Raw genomic sequence first — 25,167 nt, 5'->3', positions numbered from 1 at the left:
CACTTAGCCTTAATACCATAATCTGTAATAAGTTAAAGTTTAAAACTAATCTAAGTCTGCCCGAAATGCCTAACCATGCTAGGTGTCCTAGTGGCCCCCTCTGTAATTAGTATTTTAAAACATGTAAGCCACACAATATCCAAAATCTGTAAACCCCGCATTGTAATCCTTATAGAGAATAAACTTGATTGATTGTGTGTGATCCTATGTGTGAGTGTGCTTGTGTGTGTGTTCGTGTGTGCTTGTGTGTGCGTGCATGCATGCGTGCATGTGTGTGTGCAAGACCCAATTAATATTTGCACCAATGACTCATTACAGTTGTGACCAGGTGTAGACGTGTGAATTGCTCATTACATTATAATTTGTTCATGATTGTAACCATGTATAGACGTGTAGATGATTCACTACCTTTCTCCCTTGTTCAGCTATCAAAGCTTTGGGGCCCAGTCCCTGGGTGCATTATGTACCTCTGTAATCCTTTGACTGCCGCCCACAGGATGGGTATGGGGTGCATAATACGGATATTAAACTAAAACTCCCAGTCAGAATATGTTCTTCACACTACATCTTCATTCCAGGAAAAAGACAAATTGATCTTTCTGGGCATTTTTTTTGGTTCAGTTTACTTTGAACAGTTTGTATTCTGTGGGAATATTTTAAATTCCACTCATTTCTATAATATGGCATCTATCCAAGTAAATCCCATTATTCATGTCTCATTCCACCTGTTTACTCTGTCCAGACCGTTTCCTAGGGATGCAGTTTTTTATGAAAATGCAGTATGCTCAAGTTATTCTTAAGCCCTTCTTTCAAGTCATTCATATAAATGGAAAACTGCAATATCTCAGATTTTACTTAGTTTGTTATTTTAAATGTATTTCATATCTTAGACTTGTTGATAATTAAATATATTAATTTACTAAATGATGTAAATTTCAGTAATGCATTTTGTTGGCTATTTAATTATAGCCTTGACCTAAGTCTTCATTAATTCTGTCATGTAGGCCATGTCCACACATTAATTTATTCCAGTGTACTGTATGTCTAAAATAAATTTCTCTCATATACATATTTTAAATAAATCTTATATAAGGGATCATACATATATTAACATAATTGGAACTTGATATTCCTTACAACTAATATTATGTACCTATGCAGTGTATTGAAAATACTGTGTAACGTAACAAAATATTTTCCACACTTGCATCAGCAGCGTTATGAAATGTCGTGCTTTTGGCAGGTTGGTGAGTGGGGCATTGGACTTCCTGATGCAGGGGGAAGGAGGGGAGGCGGGGTTTGATGTGAAGGCCCTTAGAGCCTTCAGAGTCCTGCGTCCCCTCAGACTTGTCTCCGGTGTCCCAAGTAAGTCCTATATCCAGCTGTTGCAATATTCTTGAACAGTTCACTAGAATTCAGAACCTCATACCTATTCAGACTAAGAAGCATCAGTTTATGAGTCCACAAAAATGAGAGAGCCATCTGACAGACAGCTGTGGGTAACATGAAATCTACCCGTGCTTTCAGAAATATTTATGAAATTCATACACAAGAAAATATACTCTTGCATAACCAAATGAAACATTAAGAAATCATTAGTTTCAGACGTAAAAGACACAGAAAATTTGCAAGCAGATTTTGAGTCTTCCAGTGGGCAATAGAATATAACATGATGTTCATTGGTGACAAATTCTAATTGCTCAGATATGGAGAGACGGAAGTACAACCTCGCCTCACTTAACGATGGAGTTCCATTCCTAAGACCACGTTTGTTAAACGAATTTGTCGTTAAGTGAGGAGCATACTATAATGGTAGTGAGTTTGTGTCAGCCATCTCTGATATTGTTTTAATGTCACCTTTACACCATTTATAACATTTTTGGTATATTTTTAAATGTTTATACAGCAGTGTACTGTATATTGTAATAAACAGAATAGAGGAGATCAGCTCTGATATGCATTATTTAGGTATGATACTGGCCAGAGGGTCTGTCGTAAGTCCGAGGCGTCGATAAACGAGTACGTCGCTAAGTGAGGAGAGACTGTATTCATAAGAAGCATTATGCAAAATGTCAGAAGATGTCTTTTAGAGAACACAGTAAAGCAAATTCTACAAAGGCCAGAAAAATTATAGGGTGGGTACTGAGAACTTTTAAAGCAAGAGCAATAATGCCAGTGGTGACACTTATCGCTTGGGCTCTCGCATTTAGAATATTGTGTTAACAGCTCCGTTCTGTCAAAGCTGGAAAAGGTAGTGTGTGTTTACTGACCACATAGAGCCAATGAAACATTTAAGCTACTGTGAATACCTCAAAGTGCTATATTATACTTGGAATGTATACACTAGAGCAGAGAAAACCCCAGAGTTATGTATAACATTTTGGGCAGTAAGGCTAATACTAACTGTAAAAACAGAATATATTGGTCACTATATGAATGTAGGACATTAAAATATAAAATACATATTGTAATATCTGTACAAATTTTAGTGAAAATTGAGCATTTAATGAAGTGCCTGAAGGAGCTCATTTGTTTGATAATTATGATTTTGAGCATGTGTTAAAATGAAACTTAATCTAAGGAAATTACAAGCAAATAAAGATGTATTTTTTTTTTCTCCTCAACAAGTCGGCCATCTCCCACCGAGGCAGGGTGATCCAAAAAAAAAGAAAATACCCAAAAAGAAAATACTTTCATCATCATTCAAAACTTTCACCACACTCATACATAATCACTGTCTTTGCAGAGGCACTGAGATACGACAGTTTAGAAGTCCCATCAAACTGTCAATATACCAGACCCCTCCTTTAAAGTGCAGGCATTGTACTTCCCATTTCCAGGACTCAGGTCTGGCTAAATCTATAATAACCACTTTCCCTGAATCCCTTCACCAAATATCACCCTGCTCACACTCCAACAGCTTATCAGGGACCAAAAACCATTCATCTCCATTTACTCCCATCTAACACGCTCGCACGCGCTTGCTAGAAGTGCAAGTCCCTCGCCCACTAAACAACCTTTACCCCCCTCCCTTCAACCTTTTTGAGGATGGCCCCTACCCCGCCTTCCTTCCCCTACAGATTTATATGCTCTCAAAGTCATTCTGCTTTGATCCATTCTCTCTAAATGATCAAACCACCTCAACAACCCATCTTCAGCCCTCTGACTAATGCTTTTAGTAACTACACACCACCTAATTTTCACACTCCAAATTCTCTGCATCATATTTGCACCACACATTGCCCTTAGAGAGAACATCTCCAGCTGCCACCTCGCTGTAGCATTTACAACCCATGTGTCACACCCATGTAAGTGTGTTGGTACCACTATACTTTCATACATTACCTTCTTTGCCTCCATAGATAATGTCTTTTTGTCTCCACATATACCTCAACACACCACTCACCTTTTTTGCTTCATCAATTCTATGGTTAACCTCATCCTTCATAAACCCATCTGCTGACAAGTCAATCCCAAATGTCTGAAAACATTCACTTCTTCCATACTCCCTCTCTCCAATGTGATATCCAATTTTTCTTTATCTAAATCATTTGATACCCTCATCACCTTGCTCTTATCTATGTTGAAAAACTTTCTACTTTTACACACCCTCCCAAACTCGCCTACTATGTAACTTTTCTTTAGAATCTCCCATAAGCACAGTATCATCAGCAAAAAGTAACTGTGTCAAATTTCCATTTTGTACTTGATTACCCTTAATTTAATCCCACTCCTCTCCCCAACACCCTAGCATTTACTTCTTTTACAACCCCATCTATTAATATATTAAACAACCATGGTGACATTACACATCCCTGTCTTAGACTTTCTTTTACTGGGAAGTAATCTCCCTGTCTCCTTCACACCCTAACCTGAGCCTCGCTTTCCTCATAAAAACTCTTTACAGCATTTAGTAACTTACTACCTATGTGCTTGCAACATCTGCAGCGTTACTCCCCATCAATAAAACCTATTAATAAAACCTATGTACAGGTCCAAATCTCTGTCCAAAATTCTGAAATTGAAAAGTTCCGAAAACCGAAGTTTTTTTTTTTTTTTGTGGAGTGTAGAGCATCAGTCATCTCCATGCTGGGTCACGCCGCCACATGGCAGCGTTGAGAATCCTTCTGAAATTCGAAAAAGTCTGAAATTCAAAACAATACAGGCCCCAAGGGTTTCGGATAAAAGGATGTGCACCTGTAGTAGGTTGATAGACAGCAGCTGCCCAGGGAGGTACTACTGTCCTACCAAGTGAGTGTAAAATGGAAACCTGTAGTTGTTTTACACAATTGTAGGATTGTTATCTTTTTTCTGTTTCATAAACATGCAAGATTTCAGGTATGTCTTGCTACTTCTGCTTACTCTTTGGTCACACTACACATGCATGTACAAGCATATATATACACACCCCTCTGGGTTTTCTTCTATTTTCTTACTAGTTCTTGTTCTTGTTTATTTCCTCTCATCTCCATGGGGAAGTGGAACAGAATTCTTCCTCCGTAAGCTATGTGTGTTGTAAGAGGTGACTAAAATGCCAGGAGCAAGGGGCTAGTAACCCCTTCTCCTATATATATTACTAAATGTAAAAGGAGAAACTTTCGTGTTTCCTTTTGGGCCACCCTGCCTCTGTGGGATACGGCCGGTGTGTTGAAAGTGTTGAAAGATTTACTCTTGATATACATAACCTTCAGAATACTTTCAAATTGTCCTAATGTAATATCTCCAGATTGTAACTAAAGTTAACTTACTGTCTGCTTTAAATAAAAACAGATGTACGACTTAAACGGTGATCAGTTTCTCTAGTAGTATTAAGTAATCTGTAAGCCATTAATTTAGTCTGCCCATAATGCCGTGGCATGATAGTGGCTCTCTTTGCATTGCAAATCATTATTGTAACTACAGAATCTCGATGGAAACTTGCAAAGAAATGAAAATTGTATTGTATAAGAGGCAATTAAAATGCTGGGAGAAAGGGGCTAGTAACCCCTTCTCTTTTTAAAGTTAAAAAGAGAAAGTTTTGTTTTTCTTTTTGGATCACCCTGTTTGGGTGGGATACTGCCAGTTTGTTGAAAGAAGAAGGATAATTAATAAAAGCAGGAGCATAGTATAATTTTTATCTTGGATGTAAAAGTATACTGGCAGTTTAAGGGGTTACATTCAAAAAATTTTCCGAGAAATACATTAAGCACACTTTTTTTCAAGTTTTCTTTGAATTCATTCAGAAAGTTACAAATTCTCAATTCATCTAGCAAATTGTTCCCCACTTTTGGACCTTTTATTTGTATGAAGGATATCAATGAAGCATTTGTTTCAAGTGTATTGCTAGTGTGTTCTGTGAAAAATTTCCAGGAAGTACAGTGGAACCTTGGTTTTTGTTTGCCCTAGTTTTTGTTGAATTTGGATTTTGACAATTTTTTTTTGTCAAAATTTTGTCCCAGTTTTGATTGAACTTTGTATAGAAAGGGGTTTAGTTATAGGTAATACATATTTTAAGAAAAAGAGGATAAATAAGTATACACGATATGATGTAGGGCGAAATGACAGTAGTTTGTTGGATTATGTATTGGTAGATAAAAGACTGTTGAGTAGACTTCAGGATGTACATGTTTATAGAGGGGCCACAGATATATCAGATCACTTTCTAGTTGTAGCTACACTGAGAGTAAAAGGTAGATGGGATACAAGGAGAATAGAAGCATCAGGGAAGAGAGAGGTGAAGGTTTATAAACTAAAAGAGGAGGCAGTTAGGGTAAGATATAAACAGCTATTGGAGGATAGATGGGCTAATGAGAGCATAGGCAATGGGGTCGAAGAGGTATGGGGTAGGTTTAAAAATGTAGTGTTAGAGTGTTCAGCAGAAGTTTGTGGTTACAGGAAAGTGGGTGCAGGAGGGAAGAGGAGCGATTGGTGGAATGATGATGTAAAGAGAGTAGTAAGGGAGAAAAAGTTAGCATATGAGAAGTTTTTACAAAGTAGAAGTGATGCAAGGAGGGAAGAGTATATGGAGAAAAAGAGAGAAGTTAAGAGAGTGGTGAAGCAATGTAAAAAGAGAGCAAATGAGAGAGTGGGTGAGATGTTATCAACAAATTTTGTTGAAAATAAGAAAAAGTTTTGGAGTGAGATTAACAAGTTAAGAAAGCCTAGAGAACAAATGGATTTGTCAGTTAAAAATAGGAGAGGAGAGTTATTAAATGGAGAGTTAGAGGTATTGGGAAGATGGAAGGAATATTTTGAGGAATTGTTAAATGTTGATGAAGATAGGGAAGCTGTGATTTCGTGTATAGGGCAAGGAGGAATAACATCTTGTAGGAGTGAGGAAGAGCCAGTTGTGAGTGTGGGGGAAGTTCGTGAGGCAGTAGGTAAAATGAAAGGGGGTAAGGCAGCCGGGATTGATGGGATAAAGATAGAAATGTTAAAAGCAGGTGGGGATATAGTTTTGGAGTGGTTGGTGCAATTATTTAATAAATGTATGGAAGAAGGTAAGGTACCTAGGGATTGGCAGAGAGCATGCATAGTTCCTTTGTATAAAGGCAAAGGGGATAAAAGAGAGTGCAAAAATTATAGGGGGATAAGTCTGTTGAGTGTACCTGGTAAAGTGTATGGTAGAGTTATAATTGAAAGAATTAAGAGTAAGACGGAGAATAGGATAGCAGATGAACAAGGAGGCTTTAGGAAAGGTAGGGGGTGTGTGGACCAGGTGTTTACAGTGAAACATATAAGTGAACAGTATTTAGATAAGGCTAAAGAGGTCTTTGTGGCATTTATGGATTTGGAAAAGGCGTATGACAGGGTGGATAGGGGGGCAATGTGGCAGATGTTGCAAGTGTATGGTGTAGGAGGTAGGTTACTGAAAGCAGTGAAGAGTTTTTACGAGGATAGTGAGGCTCAAGTTAGAGTATGTAGGAAAGAGGGAAATTTTTTCCCAGTAAAAGTAGGCCTTAGACAAGGATGTGTGATGTCACCGTGGTTGTTTAATATATTTATAGATGGGGTTGTAAGAGAAGTAAATGCGAGGGTCTTGGCAAGAGGCGTGGAGTTAAAAGATAAAGAATCACACACAAAGTGGGAGTTGTCACAGCTGCTCTTTGCTGATGACACTGTGCTCTTGGGAGATTCTGAAGAGAAGTTGCAGAGATTGGTGGATGAATTTGGTAGGGTGTGCAAAAGAAGAAAATTAAAGGTGAATACAGGAAAGAGTAAGGTTATGAGGATAACAAAAAGATCAGGTGATGAAAGATTGAATATCAGATTGGAGGGAGAGAGTATGGAGGAGGTGAACGTATTCAGATATTTGGGAGTGGACGTGTCAGCAGATGGGTCTATGAAAGATGAGGTGAATCATAGAATTGATGAGGGAAAAAGAGTGAGTGGTGCACTTAGGAGTCTGTGGAGACAAAGAACTTTGTCCTTGGAGGCAAAGAGGGGAATGTATGAGAGTATAGTTTTACCAACGCTCTTATATGGGTGTGAAGCGTGGGTGATGAATGTTGCAGCGAGGAGAAGGCTGGAGGCAGTGGAGATGTCATGTCTGAGGGCAATGTGTGGTGTGAATATAATGCAGAGAATTCGTAGTTTGGAAGTTAGGAGGAGGTGCGGGATTACCAAAACTGTTGTCCAGAGGGCTGAGGAAGGGTTGTTGAGGTGGTTCGGACATGTAGAGAGAATGGAGCGAAACAGAATGACTTCAAGAGTGTATCAGTCTGTAGTGGAAGGAAGGCGGGGTAGGGGTCGGCCTAGGAAGGGTTGGAGGGAGGGGGTAAAGGAGGTTTTGTGTGCGAGGGGCTTGGACTTCCAGCAGGCATGCGTGAGCGTGTTTGATAGGAGTGAATGGAGACAAATGGTTTTTAATACTTGACGTGCTGTTGGAGTGTGAGCAAAGTAACATTTATGAAGGGATTCAGGGAAACCGGCAGGCCGGACTTGAGTCCTGGAGATGGGAAGTACAGTGCCTGCACTCTGAAGGAGGGGTGTTAATGTTGCAGTTTAAAAACTGTAGTGTAAAGCACCCTTCTGGCAAGACAGTGATGGAGTGAATGATGGTGAAAGTTTTTCTTTTTCGGGCCACCCTGCCTTGGTGGGAATCGGCCGGTGTGATAATAAAAAAAAAAAATATTTTCATTCATCACCTCAGTTTTCGTCGAGTTGACAGTGGTCCGCCATACTGAACGTGTCTGCCCACGCCCACACAAAGCATCTCATGTGTTCAGAGTCAGTCTGGCTGTTTATAGTTAGTAGAGGGTGGTGGTGATGGTGGTAGTGATGGTGGTGATGGTGGTAGAGGGTGGTAGTGATGGTGGTAGAGGGTAGTAGTGGTTGTGATGGTGGTAGAGGGTGGTAGTGATGGTGGTAGAGATTCCCTCTCCCCTCTTCACCGTCTTCCATACGCCAACAAGAGTCTTCAGTAAAGGTAAAAGTGATGTTAAATGTTCATTTATCCATTTCATTATTCCTTTATATTTATTTCTCATTGTTTTCTGTATGTAAAACTATAGTTCTTCTTTCAACACACCGGCCGTATCCCACCGAGGCGTGGTGGCTCAAAAGGAAAAACGAAAGTTTCTCCTTTTACATTTAGTAATATATACAGGAGAAGGGGTTACTAGCCCCTTGAAAACTATAGTTATTCTCTATAAAATATATTTTTTGTTAATACTTTTGGGTGTATGGAACGGATTAATTGGACTTACATTATTTCTTATAGGAAATATTGCTTCAGTTTTCATCGAATTCGGTTTTCGTCGGACTTTCTGGAATGAATTAATTGCGAAAACCCCACTTTTGGGTGTATGGAACGGATTAATTGGACTTACATTATTTCTTATAGGAAATATTGCTTCAGTTTTCATCGAATTCGGTTTTCGTCGGACTTTCTGGAATGAATTAATTGCGAAAACCGAGGTTCCACTTTATCAGGTCACTGATGCCATCAGTATGACACTTAAGTATCATATGGAATATCAGACACAAAACACTAGGTAATCTTATATTTTTTCTTTTTGTCTCAGGTGTGTAAAACTATCAGAGATGAATTTTTATAAGTAATTTTATATCACTTAGGAACTAATACAGTCTCTTTATACGTATGTAAACTTTTTTTCTTTCAACAAACTGGCCATATCCCACTGAGGCAGGGTGTTCCAAAAAGAAAAAGAAAAGTTTCTCTTTTTAACTCTAGTAATGTATACAGGAAATTGGGTTACTAGCCCCTTGCTCCCGGCATTTTAGTCGCCTCTTACAACACGCATGGCTTACGGAGGAAGAATTCTGTTCCATTTCCCCATGGAGAACATATGTAAACATACCTTGTTAATTGTGTTACTCATTAAAACTGATTTTCAGTTTCAACTTTAATATCATTGCTGTTGCCATTAACCCTATTGAAACCATCATTATGATGCAAACCATTATCATAGCTCTTGCCTTGTTACAGGTCTGCAGGTGGTGTTAAACTCTATTCTGAAGGCTATGGTCCCACTGCTCAACATTGCTCTTCTTGTTATGTTTGTCATCATCATCTATGCCATCATTGGTTTGGAGCTTTTCTCCGGTGCACTTCATTTCACATGCTATAATAATGAAACGGGTAAGTTAATAGTGAATAAGCAAAAGGTAAGGTGATGTACAATAGGTAGATATATTTCAGGTACCTTTGCAGCTGAAAGATATACTGTATGAATGTGATGCTGGTGTCCTGTAACTTGATGCTAGTGCACTCAGCTCACACACTGAGGTTTGGGGGTTGATCCCCGGTATGGGTTAAAACATTAGGACATGTTTCCTTAAGGCACCTGTTCATCTATCAATAAAATAGGTACCTGAATGTTAGTCAACTGGTGTGGGTAGCATCCTGGGGACAAAACTGACCTAATTAGCCCGAAATGTTCTGCATAATAAGGGGCTTTCTATATAGTAGTGTGTTATTGATGTCAGCTAGGCCTGTATACCTTATGCATGTATTTGTAGAAATAAAGATTCTTCTTCTTTCAACAAACCGGCCGTATCCCACTGAGGCAGGGTGGCCCAAAAAGAAAAACAAAAGTTTCTCTTTTTAAATTCAGTAATTTATACAGGAGAAGGGGTTACTAGCCCCTTGCTCCCGGCATTTTAGTCGCCTCTTACAACACGCATGGCTTACGGAGGAAGAATCCTGTTCCACTTCCCAATGGAGGTAAGAGGAAATAAACAAGAGCAAGAACTAGAAAGAAAATAGCAGAAAACCCAGAGGGGTGTGTGTATATATATGCTTGTACATGTATGTGTAGTGTGACCTAAGTGCAAGTAGAAGTAGTAAGACGTACCTGAAATGTTGCATGTTTATGAGACAGAGAAAAAGGACACTAGCAATCCTACCATCATGTAAAACAGTCACAGGCTTTCGTTTTACACTCACTTGGCAGGACGGTAGTACCTCCCTGGGTGGTTCCTGTCTACCAACCTACTACCTAGAATATATATATATATATACATGTATATATAGTAGGTTGGTAGACAGCAACCACCCAGGGAAGTACTACCTTCCTGCCAGATGACTGTGAAACAGAAACCTGTAACTGTTTTGCATGATGGTAGGATTGCTGGTTTCTTTTTCTGTCTCATAAACACGCTAGATAACAGGGATATCTTGATACTCCTACTTACACTTTGGTCACACTTCACAGACACGCACATGCATATATATATATACATACATCTAGGTTTTTCTCCTTTTTCTAAATAGCTCTTGTTCTTCTTTATTTCTTCTATTGTCCATGAGGAAGTGGAAAAGAATCTTTCCTCCGTAAGCCATGCGTGTCGTATGAGGCGACTAAAATGCCGGGAGCAATGGGCTAGTAACCCCTTCTCCTGTAGACATTTACTAAAAAAAGAGAAGAAGAAAAACTTTATAAAACTGGGATGCTTGAATGTGCGTGGATGTAGTGCGGATGACAAGAAACAGATGATTGCTGATGTTATGAATGAAAAGAAGTTGGATGTCCTGGCCCTAAGCGAAACAAAGCTGAAGGGGGTAGGGGAGTTACGGTGGGGGAGTTACGGTGGGGGGAAATAAATGGGATTAAATCTGGAGTATATGAGAGAGTTAGAGCAAAGGAAGGGGTAGCAGTAATGTTGAAGGATCAGTTATGGAAGGAGAAAAGAGAATATGAATGTGTAAATTCAAGAATTATGTGGATTAAAGTGAAGGTTGGATGCGAAAAGTGGGTCATAATAAGCGTGTATGCACCTGGAGAAGAGAGGAATGTAGAGGAGAGAGAGAGATTTTGGGAGATGTTAAGTGAATGTATAGGAGCCTTTGAACCAAGTGAGAGAGTAATTGTGGTAGGGGACCTGAATGCTAAAGTAGGAGAAACTTTTAGAGAGGGTGTGGTAGGTAAGTTTGGGGTGCCAGGTGTAAATGATAATGGGAGCCCTTTGATTGAACTTTGTATAGAAAGGGGTTTAGTTATAGGTAATACATATTTTAAGAAAAAGAGGATAAATAAGTATACAAGATATGATGTAGGGCGAAATGACAGTAGTTTGTTGGATTATGTATTGGTAGATAAAAGACTGTTGAGTAGACTTCAGGATGTACATGTTTATAGAGGGGCCACAGATATATCAGATCACTTTCTAGTTGTAGCTACACTGAGAGTAAAAGGTAGATGGGATACAAGGAGAATAGAAGCATCAGAGAAGAGAGAGGTGAAGGTTTATAAACTAAAAGAGGAGGCAGTTAGGGTAAGATATAAACAGCTATTGGAGGATAGATGGGCTAATGAGAGCATAGGCAATGGGGTCGAAGAGGTATGGGGTAGGTTTAAAAATGTAGTGTTAGAGTGTTCAGCAGAAGTTTGTGGTTACAGAAAAGTGGGTGGGGGAGGGAAGAGGAGCGATTGGTGGAATGATGATGTAAAGAGAGTAGTAAGGGAGAAAAAGTTAGCATATGAGAAGTTTTTACAAAGTAGAAGTGATGCAAGGAGGGAAGAGTATATGGAGAAAAAGAGAGAGGTTAACCCTTTCAGGGTCCAAGGCCCAAATCTGGAGTCACGCACCAGTGTCCAAGAATTTTCAAAAAAAAAAAATTTGTTATTTTTTCTTATGAAATCGTAGAGAATCTTTTTGTGAAGGTAATAAAACAAAAAGTACGAAATTTGGTGGAAAATTGACGAAATTATGCTCTCGCGAATTTTGATGTGTCAGCGACATTTACGAATCGGCGATTTTGCCGACTTTGACTCCCATTTTAGGCCAATTACATTATTCCAATCAACCAAATTCTTAGCTATTTCACTAGTATTACTTCTATTCTATCGATTGAGCACAAGAAATCGCCAAGTCAACTGTTTCAACTACAAAATAAAGTGATCGGAAATTGTTAATTTGGCCAATTTAACACAAAGTTCAAAATATTCCAATTTCAAAATAGGGTCCAGAATAAACAATGTAGGCATTCCTGGCACTAAACTAACGTTTCCTCTGTTCATTAGTTATGTTTTGAGGCTTTACAAATAAATTCCATTTTGATTTTTTATTCACATAATGAATTTTTATTCACACCAAAAAATAGAAGATTTACTGTTATGCAATACTGTAATAATTGTATAAATATCATCACCATATTTGTGAATGTATATTAGACCCACCAGCTGTTGTGTATTAGACGTGTGAGGTCGTTTGTTTACTCTTGAATATCGGCAAAAATTTAACATTTCCGCTACTTTGAGCTCAGTTTCAAGCCATTTCCAGTGCTAAAACCAATCAAAATCATCTCTATTTCTGTAATATGTCTTCCATTCTATCAAATGAGACCAAGAAATCGCAAATACAACTATTAAAAACATACGAAAAAACACTGCAAAGTTGCTGTTTTAATCGAAAAATCATGATTTAAGTTTTTTTCTCTCATTATACACAGTGTGCTGCAGGATCTGTTTTATGTGGTGCACACATACCACATAGATGTATTCTCTCATATCTAGGCCCAAATGTACCACTCACAGTTTATCAGAGTGAGCTGAGCTCATGGCGTAGATCTACGGTTTGGACCCTGAACGTAAAGCCGTAGATCTACGGGACGGACCCTGAAAGGGTTAAGAGAGTGGTGAAGCAATGTAAAAAAAGAGCAAATGAGAGAGTAGGTGAGATGTTATCAACAAATTTTGTTGAAAATAAGAAAAAGTTTTGGAGTGAGATTAACAAGTTAAGGAAGCCTAGAGAACAAATGGATTTGACAATTAAAAATAGGAGAGGAGAGTTGTTAAATGGAGAGTTAGAGGTATTGGGAAGATGGAGGGAATATTTTGAGGAATTGATAAATGTTGATGAAGATAGGGAAGCTGTGATTTCGTGTATAGGGCAATGAGGAATAACATCTTGTAGGAGTGAGGAAGAGCCAGTTGTGAGTGTGGGGGAAGTTCGTGAGGCAGTAGGTAAAATGAAAGGGGGTAAGGCAGCCGGGATTGATGGGATAAAGATAGAAATGTTTAAAGCAGGTGGGGATATAGTTTTGGAGTGGTTGGTGCAATTATTTAATAAATGTATGGAAGAGGGTAAGGTACCTAGGGATTGGCAGAGAGCATGCATAGTTCCTTTGTATAAAGGCAAAGGGGATAAAAGAGAGTGCAAAAATTATAGGGGGATAAGTTTGTTGAGTATACCTGGTAAAGTGTATGGTAGAGTTATTATTGAAAGAATTAAGAGTAAGATGGAGAATAGGATAGCAGATGAACAAGGAGGCTTTAGGAAAGGTAGGGATGTGTGTGGACCAGGTGTTTACAGTGAAACACATAAGTGAACAGTATTTAGATAAGGCTAAAGAGGTCTTTGTGGCATTTATGGATTTGGAAAAGGCGTATGACAGGGTGGATAGGGGGGCAATGTGGCAGATGTTGCAGGTGTATGGTGTAGAAGGTAGGTTACTGAAAGCAGTGAAGAGTTTTTACGAGGATAGTGAGGCTCAAGTTAGAGTATGTAGGAAAGAGGGAAATTATTTCCCAGTAAAAGTAGGCCTTAGACAAGGATGTGTGATGTCACCATGGTTGTTTAATATATTTATAGATGGGGTTGTAAGAGAAGTAAATGCGAGGGTCTTGGCAAGAGCCATGGAGTTAAAAGATAAAGAATCACACATAAAGTGGGAGTTGTCACAGTTGCTCTTTGCTGATGACACTGTGCTCTTGGGAGATTCTGAAGAGAAGTTGCAGAGATTGGTGGATGAATTTGGTAGGGTATGCAAAAGAAGAAAATTAAAAGTGAATACAGGAAAGAGTAAGGTTATGTGGATAACAAAAAGATTAGGTGATGAAAGATTGGATATCAGATTAGAGGGAGAGAGTATGGAGGAGGTGAATGTATTCAGATATTTGGGAGTGGACGTGTCAGCGGATGGGTCTATGAAAGATGAGGTGAATCATAGAATTGATGAGGGGAAAAGGGTGAGTGGTGCACTTAGGAGTCTGTGGAGACAAAGAACTTTGTCCTTAGAGGCAAAGAGGGGAATGTATGAGAGTATAGTTTTACCAATGCTCTTATATGGGTGTGAAGCATGGGTGATGAATGTTGCAGCGAGGAGAAGGCTGGAGGCAGTGGAGATGTCACGTCTGAGGGCAATGTGTGGTGTGAATATAATGCAGAGAATTCATAGTTTGGAAGTTAGGAGGAGGTGCGGGATTACCAAAACTGTTGTCCAGAGGGCTGAGGAAGGGTTGTTGAGGTGGTTCGGACATGTAGAGAGAATGGAACAAAACAGAATGGCTTCGAGAGTGTATAAATCTGTAGTGGAAGGAAGGCGGGGTAGGGGTCGGCCTAGGAAAGGTTGGAGGGAGGGGGTAAAGGAGGTTTTGTGTGCGAGGGGCTTGGACTTCCAGCAGGCATGCGTGAGTGTGTTTGATAGGAGTGAATGGAGACAAATGGGTTTTAATACTTGACGTGTTGTTGGAGTGTGAGCAAAGTAACATTTATGAAGGGGTTCAGGGAAACCGGCAGGCCGGACTTGAGTCCTGGAGATGGGAAGTACAGTGCCTGCACTCTGAAGGAGGGGTGTTAATGTTGCAGTTTAAAAACTGTAGTGTAAAGCACCCTTCTGGCAAGACAGTGATGGAGTGAATGATGGTGGAAGTTTTCCTTTTTCGGGCCACCCTGCCTTGGTGGGAATCGGCCAGTTTGATAATAAAAAAAAATAATAATAACAATAATATATACAGTGGACCCCCGCATAACGATCACCTCCCAATGCGACCAATTATGTAAGTGTATTTATGTAAGTGCGTTTGTACATGTATGTTTGGGTGTCTGAAATGGACTAATGTACTTCACAATATTCCTTATGGGAACAAATTCGGTCAGTACTGGCACCTGAACATACTTCTGGAGTGAAAAAATGTCGTTAACCGGGGGTCCACTGTATATATATATATATATATATATATATATTGTTGTGTATCTTTATATGTGTATGCTTCTAGACTGTTGTATTCTGAGCACCTCTGCAAAAACAGTGATAATGTGCGAGTGTGGTGAAAGTGTTGAATGATGATGAAAGTATTTTCTTTTTGGGGATTTTCTTTCTTTTTTGGGTCACCCTGCCTCGGTTGGAGACGGCCCACTTGTTGAAAAAAAAAAAAAAAAAATATATTTATATATTTATATATATATATATATATATATATATATATATATATATATATATATATATATATATATATATATAATATATAAATATATAAATATATTTATATATATATATATATATATATATATATATATATATATATATATATATATATATATATATATATATATATATATATATATGGGGATTTCAATGCTAAAGTGGGTAAAAATGTTATGGAGGGAGTAGTAGGTAAATTTGGGGTGCCAGGGATAAATGTAAATGGGGAGCCTTTAATTGAGCTATGTGTAGAAAGAAATTTGGTAATAAGTAATACATATTTTATGAAAAAGAGGATAAATAAATATACAAGGTATGATGTAGCACGTAATGAAAGTAGTTTGTTAGATTATGTATTGGTGGATAAAAGGTTGATGGGCAGGCTCCAGGATGTACATGTTTATAGAGGGGCAACTGATATATCGGATCATTATTTAGTTGTAGCTACAGTTAGAGTAAGAGGTAGATGGGAAAAGAGGAAAGTGGCAACAACAAGTAAGAGGGAGGTGAAAGTGTATAAACTAAGGGAGGAGGAAGTTCGGGCGAGATATAAGCGACTATTGGCAGAAAGGTGGGCTAGTGCAAAGATGAGTAGTGGGGGGGGTTGAAGAGGGTTGGAATAGTTTTAAAAATGCAGTATTGGAATGTGGGGCAGAAGTTTGTGGTTATAGGAGGGTGGGGGCAGGAGGAAAGAGGAGTGATTGGTGGAATGATGAAGTAAAGGGTGTGATAAAAGAGAAAAAGGTAGCTTACGAGAGGTTTTTACAAAGCAGAAATGTTATAAGAAGAGCAGAGTATATGGAGAGTAAAAGAAAGGTGAAGAGAGTGGTGAGAGAGTGCAAAAGGAGAGCAGATGAAAGAGTGGGAGAGGCACTGTCAAGAAATTTTAATGAAAATAAGAAAAAATTTTGGAGTGAGTTAAACAAGTTAAGAAAGCCTAGGGAAAGTATTGATTTGTCAGTTAAAAACAGAGTAGGGGAGTTAATAGATGGGGAGAGGGAGGTATTAGGTAGATGGCGAGAATATTTTGAGGAACTTTTAAATGTTAAGGAAGAATGGGAGGCGGTAATTTCATGCACTGGCCAGGGAGGTATACCATCTTTTAGGAGTGAAGAAGAGCAGAATGTAAGTGTGGTGGAGGTACGTGAGGCATTACGTAGAATGAAAGGGGGTAAAGCAGCTGGAACTGATGGGATCTTGACAGAAATGTTAAAAGCAGGGGGGGATATAGTGTTGGAGTGGTTGGTACTTTTGTTTAATAAATGTATGAAAGAGGGGAAGGTACCTAGGGATTGGCGGAGAGCATGTATAGTCCCTTTATATAAAGGGAAAGGGGACAAAAGAGATTGTAAAAATTATAGAGGAATAAGTTTACTGAGTATACCAGGAAAAGTATACGGTAGGGTTATAATTGAAAGAATTAGAGGTAAGACAGAATGTAGAATTGCGGACGAGCAAGGAGGCTTCAGAGTGGGTAGGGGATGTGTAGATCAAGTGTTTACATTGAAGCATATATGTGAACAGTATTTAGATAAAGGTAGGGAAGTTTTTATTGCATTTATGGATTTAGAAAAGGCATATGATAGAGTGGATAGAGGAGCAATGTGGCAGATGTTGCAAGTATATGGAATAGGTGGTAAGTTACTAAATGCTGTAAAGAGCTTCTATGAGGATAGTGAGGCTCAGGTTAGGGTGTGTAGAAGAGAGGGAGAATACTTCCTGGTAAAAGTAGGTCTTAGACAGGGATGTGTAATGTCACCATGGTTGTTTAATATATTTATAGATAGGGTTGTAAAAGAAGTAAATGCTAGGGTGTTCGGGAGAGGGGTGGGATTAAATTATGGGGAATCAAATTCAAAATGGGAATTGACACAGTTACTTTTTGCTGATGATACTGTGCTTATGGGAGATTCTAAAGAAAAATTGCAAAGGTTAGTGGATGAGTTTGAGAATGTGTGTAAAGGTAGAAAGTTGAAAGTGAACATAGAAAAGAGTAAGGTGATGAGGGTATCAAATGATTTAGATAAAGAAAAATTGGATATCAAATTGGGGAGGAGGAGTATGGAAGAAGTGAATGTTTTCAGATACTTGGGAGTTGATGTGTTGGCGGATGGATTTATGAAGGATGAGGTTAATCATAGAATTGATGAGGGAAAAAAGGTGAGTGGTGCGTTGAGGTATATGTGGAGTCAAAAAACGCTATCTATGGAGGCAAAGAAGGGAATGTATGAAAGTATAGTAGTACCAACACTCTTATATGGATGTGAAGCTTGGGTGGTAAATGCAGCAGCGAGGAGACGGTTGGAGGCAGTGGAGATGTCCTGTCTAAGGGCAATGTGTGGTGTAAATATTATGCAGAAAATTCGGAGTGTGGAAATTAGGAGAAGGTGTGGAGTTAATAAAAGCATTAGTCAGAGGGCAGAAGAGGGGTTGTTGAGGTGGTTTGGTCATTTAGAGAGAATGGATCAAAGTAGAATGACATGGAAAGCATATAAATCTATAGGGGAAGGAAAGAGGGGTAGGGGTCGTCCTCGAAAGGGTTGGAAAGAGGGGGTAAAGGAGGTTTTGTGGGTGACGGGCTTGGACTTCCAGCAAGCGTGCATGAGCGTGTTAGATAGGAGTGAATGGAGACGAATGATACTTGGGACCTGACGATCTGTTGGAGTGTGAGCAGGGTAATATTTAGTGAAGGGATTCAGGGAAACCGGTTATTTTCATATAGTCGGACTTGAGTCCTGGAAATGGGAAGTACAATGCCTGCACTTTAAAGGAGGGGTTTGGGATATTGGCAGTTTGGAGGGATATGTTGTGTATCTCTATACGTATATGCTTCTAAACTGTTGTATTCTGAGCACCTCTGCAAAAGCAGTGATAATGTGTGAGTGTGGTGAAAGTGTTGAATGATGATGAAAGTATTTTCTTTTTGGGGATTTTCTTTCTTTTTTTTTGGGTCACCCTACCTCGGTGGGAGACGACCGACTTGTTGAAAAAATATATATATATATATATATATATATATATATATATATATATATATATATATATATATATATATATATATATCTTTCTTTCTTTCAACACATCGGCTGTATCCCACCGAGGCGGGGTGGCCCAAAAGGAAAAACAAAAGTTTCTCCTTTCACATTTAGTAATATATACAGGAGAAGGGGTTACTAGCCCCTTGCTCCTGGCATTTTAGTCGCCTCTTACAACACGCATAGCTTACGGAGGAAGAATTCTGTTCCACTTCCCCATGGAGATAAGAGGAAATAAACAAGAACAAGAGCTAGTAAGAAAATAGAAGAAAACCCAGAGGGGTGTGTATACATATGCTTGTACATGTATGTGTTGTGTGACCTAAGTGTAAGTAGAAGTAGCAAGACATACCTGAAATCTTGCATGCTCATGAGACAGAAAAAAAGGACACCAGCAATCCTACCATCATGTAAAACAATTACAGGCTTTCGTTTTACACTCACTTGGCAGGACGGTAGTACCTCCCTGGGCGGTTGCTGTCTACCAACCTACTACCTACAATATATATATATATATATATATATATATATATATGTTGGAAAAAAAAAATATATATATATATATATATATGTATATTAATATAATATATATATATATATATATATATATACGTATTAATATAATATAATATACATATTTTTTTTTTTTCAACAAGTCGGCCATCTCCCACCGAGGCAGGGTGACCCAGGAAAGAAAGAAAATCCCCAAAAAGAAAATACTTTCATCATCATTCAACACTTTCACCACACTCGCACATTATCACTGTTTTTGCAGAGGTGCTCGGAATACAACAGTTAAGAAGCATACACATATAAAGATACACAACATATCCCTGCAAACTGCCAATATCCCAAACCCCTCCTTTAAAGTGCAGGCATTGTACTTCCCATTTCCAGGACTCAAGTCCGACTATATGAAAATAACCGGTTTCCCTGAATCCCTTCACTAAATATTACCCTGCTCACACTCCAACAGATCGTCAGGTCCCAAGTACCATTCGTCTCCATTCACTCCTATCTAACACGCTCACGCACGCTTGCTGGAAGCCCAAGCCCCTTGCCCACAAAACCTCCTTTACCCCCTCTCTCCAACCCTTTCGAGGATGACCCCTACCCCGCCTTCCTTCCCCTATAGATTTATATGCTTTCCATGTCATTCTACTTTGATCCATTCTCTCTAAATGACCAAACCACCTCAACAACCCCTCTTCTGCCCTCTGACTAATACTTTTATTAACTCCACACCTTTTCCTAATTTCCACACTCTGAATTTTCTGCATAATATTTACACCACACATTGCCCTTAAACAGGACATCTCCACTGCCTCCAACCGTCTCCTCGCTGCTGCATTTGCCACCCAAGCTTCACACCCATGTAAGAGTGTTGGTACTACTATACTTTCATACGTTCCCTTCTTTGCCTCCATAGATAATGTTTTTTGACTCCACATATACCTCAACGCACCACTCACCTTTTTTCCCTCTATCAATTCTATGATTAACCTCATCCTTCATAAATCCATCCGCCGACACGTGAACTCCCAAGTATCTGAAAACATTCACTTCTTCCATACTCCTCCTCCTCAATTTGATATCCAATTTTTCTTTATCTAAATCATTTGGTACCCTCATCACCTTACTCTTTTCTATGTTCACTTTCAACTTTCTACCTTTACACACATTTCCAAACTCATCCACTAACCTTTGCAATTTTTCTTTAGAATCTTCCATAAGCACAGTATCATCAGCAAAAAGTAACTGTGTCAAGGTTGATAATATCTTTATATTTAGATTATTCCTAGGTAGTGGGTTGGTAGACAGCAACCACCCAGGGAGGTACTATCGTCATGCCAGGCGAGTGTAAAATGGAAGCCTGTAATTGTTTTACATGATGGTAGGATTGCTAGTGTCTTATTTTCTGTCTCATAAACATGCAAGATTACAGGTATGTCTTGCTACTTCTACTTACATTTAGGTCACACTGCACCTGCACATACAAGCATATGTACACAGACCCTTCTGGGTTTTCTTCCGTTTTTCTTACTAGTTCTTGTTCTTGTTTAATTCCACTTATCTCCATGGGGAAGTGGAACAGAATTATTCCTCCATAAGCCATGCGTGTTGTAAGAGGCACCGAAAATGCCAGGAGCAAGGGGCTAGTAACCTCTTCTCCTGTATATATTACTAAATGTAAAAGGAGAAACTTTTGTTTTTCCTTTTGGGCCACCCCGCCTCAGTGGGATATGGCTGGTGCGTTGAAAGAAAGATTGATTGAGGTTTTTTTATATAAGCTGTATAAAGCGCTACATGTATATCCAACCTGTTCATAAAATTGCATATTCTTAAGTTTTTATTACAAACTGTATTTGCAGGGAATCGAATGGAGGTGCCACATCCATGCGACAATGGTACAGCAGGTTTTAACTGCTCAGAACTCAACAAAGATGGTCAATTTTGGGTATGCCGAGATGGTTGGGAAGGGCCCAATTATGGCATCACAAACTTTGATAATTTTGGCCTCGCAATGCTGACAGTTTTCCAGTGCATTACCATGGAGGGCTGGACAGACATGATGTATTATGTAAGTGCTGTAATTGATCTGTAAAAAAGTGGTAGGTTAATTTGGATACAATCTCCTTAGATATAAGGGGAATGGGAATTTTATTTCATGTGCTACATATGCTTTTTCTATATCTGTGGCCCTGTAAATTTTTAATGCTTTTTTCCATTTAGTTTTGTCCTACTGTTTAATCTCTCTATTATTCTGGGTATTAGATGGTGAAAGCTAACAAATTCTGAATCAGACAGAGTAAACCTTTTTTTTTTTTTTTTTTATGAGTAAACCCGTTTATTCAAATTGTTTTTCTCAGTGAGCCTTTGTCAAGTACGTATATCTAGACAGTCTCATAGTAATTGAAATCTCATTACTCTGTGTCTTGATTCACCACTTCAGATTTCTGTGTCATAACTTTACAGAGGGCTGAAGAGGGTTTGTTGAGGTGGTTTGGTTATTTAGAGATAATGGATTAAAGTAGAATGACATGGAGAGCGTATAAATCTGTAGGGGAAGGAAGGTGGGGTAGGGGTCGTCCTTGAAAGGGTTGGAGGGAGGGGGTAAAGGAGGTTTTGTGGGTGAGGGGCTTGGACTTCCAGCAAGCGTGCGCGAGTGTGTTAGGAGTGAATGGAGACGAATGGTATTTGGGACCTGACAAGCTGTTGGAGTGTGAGCAGGGCAATATTTAGTGAAGGGATTCAGGAAAACCAGTTATTTTATATAGCTGGACTTGAGTCCTGGAAATGGGAAGAACAATGCTTGCACTTCAAAGGAGGGGTTTGGGATATTGGCAGTTTGGAGGGATATGTTGTGTATCTTTTAACGGTGAAATCGACTTAAGCGTTTCATTGTAAAAAATTTCCCCTGACCTACGAACAAAAACTCGACTTACATCATTCGTCCCGAACGTGTCCACGCATCCCTCTGGCCTGAGCGCGGCTTAGCTGCCCTGCCCTGAGTTAGTGTGCCAATGTTTACAAGCCAGTGTGGTCGCTTTCACGAATACATTCCTTACATTTTGTATTATTCCAGTGTTTTTAGTGCTTGTAACTGCTAAATAAGCCACCATGGGCCCAAAGAAAGCTTCATGTGCCAGCCCTGTGGTAAAAAGGGTGAAAATTACAATCGAAATGAAGAAAGAGATGATCGCAAAATATGAGAGTGGAGTACGTGTCTCTGAGCTGGCGAGGTTGTACAACAAACCCCAATCAACCATCACTGCTATCTTGGCCAACAAAAAGGCAATCAAGGAAGCTGTTGTTGCAAAAGCTGCAAGTATCTTTTCGAAACACAGATCGCAAGTACTCGAAGATGTTTAGAGACTGTTATTGGTGTGGATAAACGAAAAACAGATAACAAGAGATAGCATCTCTCAAGCGATCATATGTGAAAAGGCAAGGCAGTTGCATGACGATTTAATTAAAAAAATGCCTGCAGCTAGTGGTGATGTTAGTGAATTTAAGGCCAGCAAAGGTTGGTTTGAGAGATTTAAGAATCGTAGTGGTATACACAGTGTGATAAGGCATGGTGAGGCTGCCAGTTCGGACAAAAAAGCGGCTGAAAAATATGTGCAGGAATTCCAGGGGTACATAGAGGCTAAAGGATTGCAACCTTAAGTGTTTAATTGTTATGAAACAGACCTATTTTGGAAGAAAATGCCAAACAGGACCTACATTACACGGGAGGAAAAAGCACTCACAGGGTGAAGCCTCTACTCGTGTATCACTCTGAAACTCCCAGTGTTCAGGAAAAACAATGTCGTCAAGGCTAATTTGTGTGTGATGTGGAGGGCAAACAGTAAGGCATGGGTCACTAGGGACATTTTCTATGACTAGTTTTACCATTTGTTTGGCCCCACTGTCAAAAATTACCTCCTGGAAAATGGACCTTAAGTGCCTCCTGGTATTAGACACTGCTCCTGCTCATCCTTCAGACTTGCCAGAGCGAATTTCGGGGGAGTTAAGTTTTATTAAAGTAAAGTTTTTGCCTCCTAATACCACTCCTCTCCTCTCCTCTAGCCCATGGACCAGCAGGTCATTTCAAATTTCAAAAAACTGTACACCAAAGCAATGTTTCAAAAGTGCTTTGAAGTGACCTCAGACACTCGATTGACCCTAAGAGAGTTTTGGAAAGATCACTTAAGTATCCTCAGTTGCACAAACCTTATAGGTAAGGCTTGGGAGGGAGTGGCTAACAGGACCTCGATCTCTGCTTGGAGGAAATTGTGGCCACAATGTGTACAAGAGAGGGATTTTGAAGGGTTTGAGGCTAACCCTGAGGAGCCTATGCCTGTTGTGGAATCTATTGTTGCATTGGGGAAGTCCTTGGGGTTGGAGGTTAGTGAGGAGGATGTGAAAGAGTTGGTGGAGGAGGACGATGAAGAACTAACCACTGATGAGCTGCAAGAGCATGTGCAACAGGAAGAGGCAACAACTGAAGAAATTGTTTCAGAGGAGGGGAGAGAGAAATTGAGGAAGTTGCCTTCTTCAAAGATTAAGGAAATTTGTGCAAAGTGGGTTGGACGCGCAAACCTTTATGGAAGAAATTCACCCTGACGCAGCTATTGCAAGCCGTGCTGGTGACTTTTACAAGGACAGTGTTGTGACCCACTTTAGGAAAATCTTAAAGGAATGCGAGGTACAGAGCTCTATGGACAGTTTTTTGGTGTGACAGAGGTCCAGTGACTCAAGTTATTCCCAGTGGCATTAAAAAACAAAGAAGGGAAGTAACCAGGAAAAGGACTTGCTACCTAAAGTCCTTATGGAAGGGGATTCCCCTTCCAAAAAATAATAAACCTCCATCTCCCCTCCTCCCATCCCATCACACATCACTACATCTTCAATAAAGGTAAGTGTCATTTATTCTTCATTTAATATAGTACATGCACAATATGCTATAGTGTGCATGTATCCTTCTTTTTGTATGTAAGAAAATGTATATTTCATGTGGTAGAATTTTTTTTTCATGCTTTTGGGTGTCTGGAACAGATTAATTGGATTTCCATTATTTCTTATGTGGAAAATTAATTCAGCTTACGATACTTTCGTCTAATGATGAGCTCTCTGGAACGGATTAATATCGTAAGTCGAAGGTCCACTGTAAATAGTTTATATGAAAATACTGCAATTGTTTAATTTATTTTTGCATATGTTTGGTTTTGCTGATAACCAAAAGTTTAATTTCAGTACAAAGGGGAATTTGTTACTTTTCAAGCAACATTGTTTGAAGCAACTTATTTTTATGGGAGAAGAAATTTTTTTGTAATAATTTTCCTTAAATCTGCATGTATTGAGATGTGTAACTTATTAAATACTATCTTGTTTTATAAGAAATAATGTCAAATTTTGTCAACAAAGTTTATTTAAAACTGTAGTGTTTCCAAATAATTAAATAACTAATAATTAATAATAAAATTAATGATAATAAATATTCTCTAGATTGCAGATGCCATGGGCAACAGTTGGCAGTGGATCTTCTTTGTTTCCATGATTATTCTGGGTGCCTTCTTCGTCATGAATCTGATTCTTGGTGTCCTCAGTGGGTGAGTTTTGTTCTGTTTGTCTTTGCTATACATGTACTAGGATAATATAGAGCTCAAAGAAGTAATAACTTTACCCTTTCACTGTCAAGTGTTTTAAAAGAAAAAAAGAATTTTGCGTCAAGTACGTACCGAGATAGAGGCGTGAAGTGACAGAAAGTGAACTGCTTATGGCAACATTGGTGACTGCCACTCTTGGTAATATTATTTTCACTTTTATTCTGTTTTCTTTCTTAATATTTTATTTTTTTCAAGTAACTTTTGTGGCCTATGAGACCAGTATAATGCATAATGTATGTATACACTCGTTGTATGTAACACAATAACTTAACAAATAGTTATTATATTGTTTACAAAACTTGTTTACAGAAACCCACACTGTCTTCCCCAC

General features: G+C 39.0%; 1 protein-coding gene across 1 annotated transcript in view; it reads left to right on the top strand.

Moving 5' to 3' along the window:
- LOC128700140 (muscle calcium channel subunit alpha-1-like) overlaps positions 1–25,167 on the top strand; it is a 139,395-nt gene that overhangs the window by 26,087 nt on the left and 88,141 nt on the right. The window contains exons 3-6 of the mRNA XM_070100786.1: positions 1,244–1,365; positions 9,431–9,583; positions 21,057–21,265; positions 24,676–24,779. Coding sequence (XP_069956887.1) covers positions 1,244–1,365; positions 9,431–9,583; positions 21,057–21,265; positions 24,676–24,779 — 588 coding nt within the window. The remainder of the gene's footprint in view (positions 1–1,243; positions 1,366–9,430; positions 9,584–21,056; positions 21,266–24,675; positions 24,780–25,167) is intronic.

The sequence above is a fragment of the Cherax quadricarinatus genome, chromosome 74, assembly GCF_038502225.1.
Source record: "Cherax quadricarinatus isolate ZL_2023a chromosome 74, ASM3850222v1, whole genome shotgun sequence".
NCBI classification, from domain to species: domain Eukaryota; kingdom Metazoa; phylum Arthropoda; class Malacostraca; order Decapoda; family Parastacidae; genus Cherax; species Cherax quadricarinatus.
Note: the sequence above shows the minus strand (reverse complement) of the source record. Positions and strands in the feature narration are given on the sequence as shown.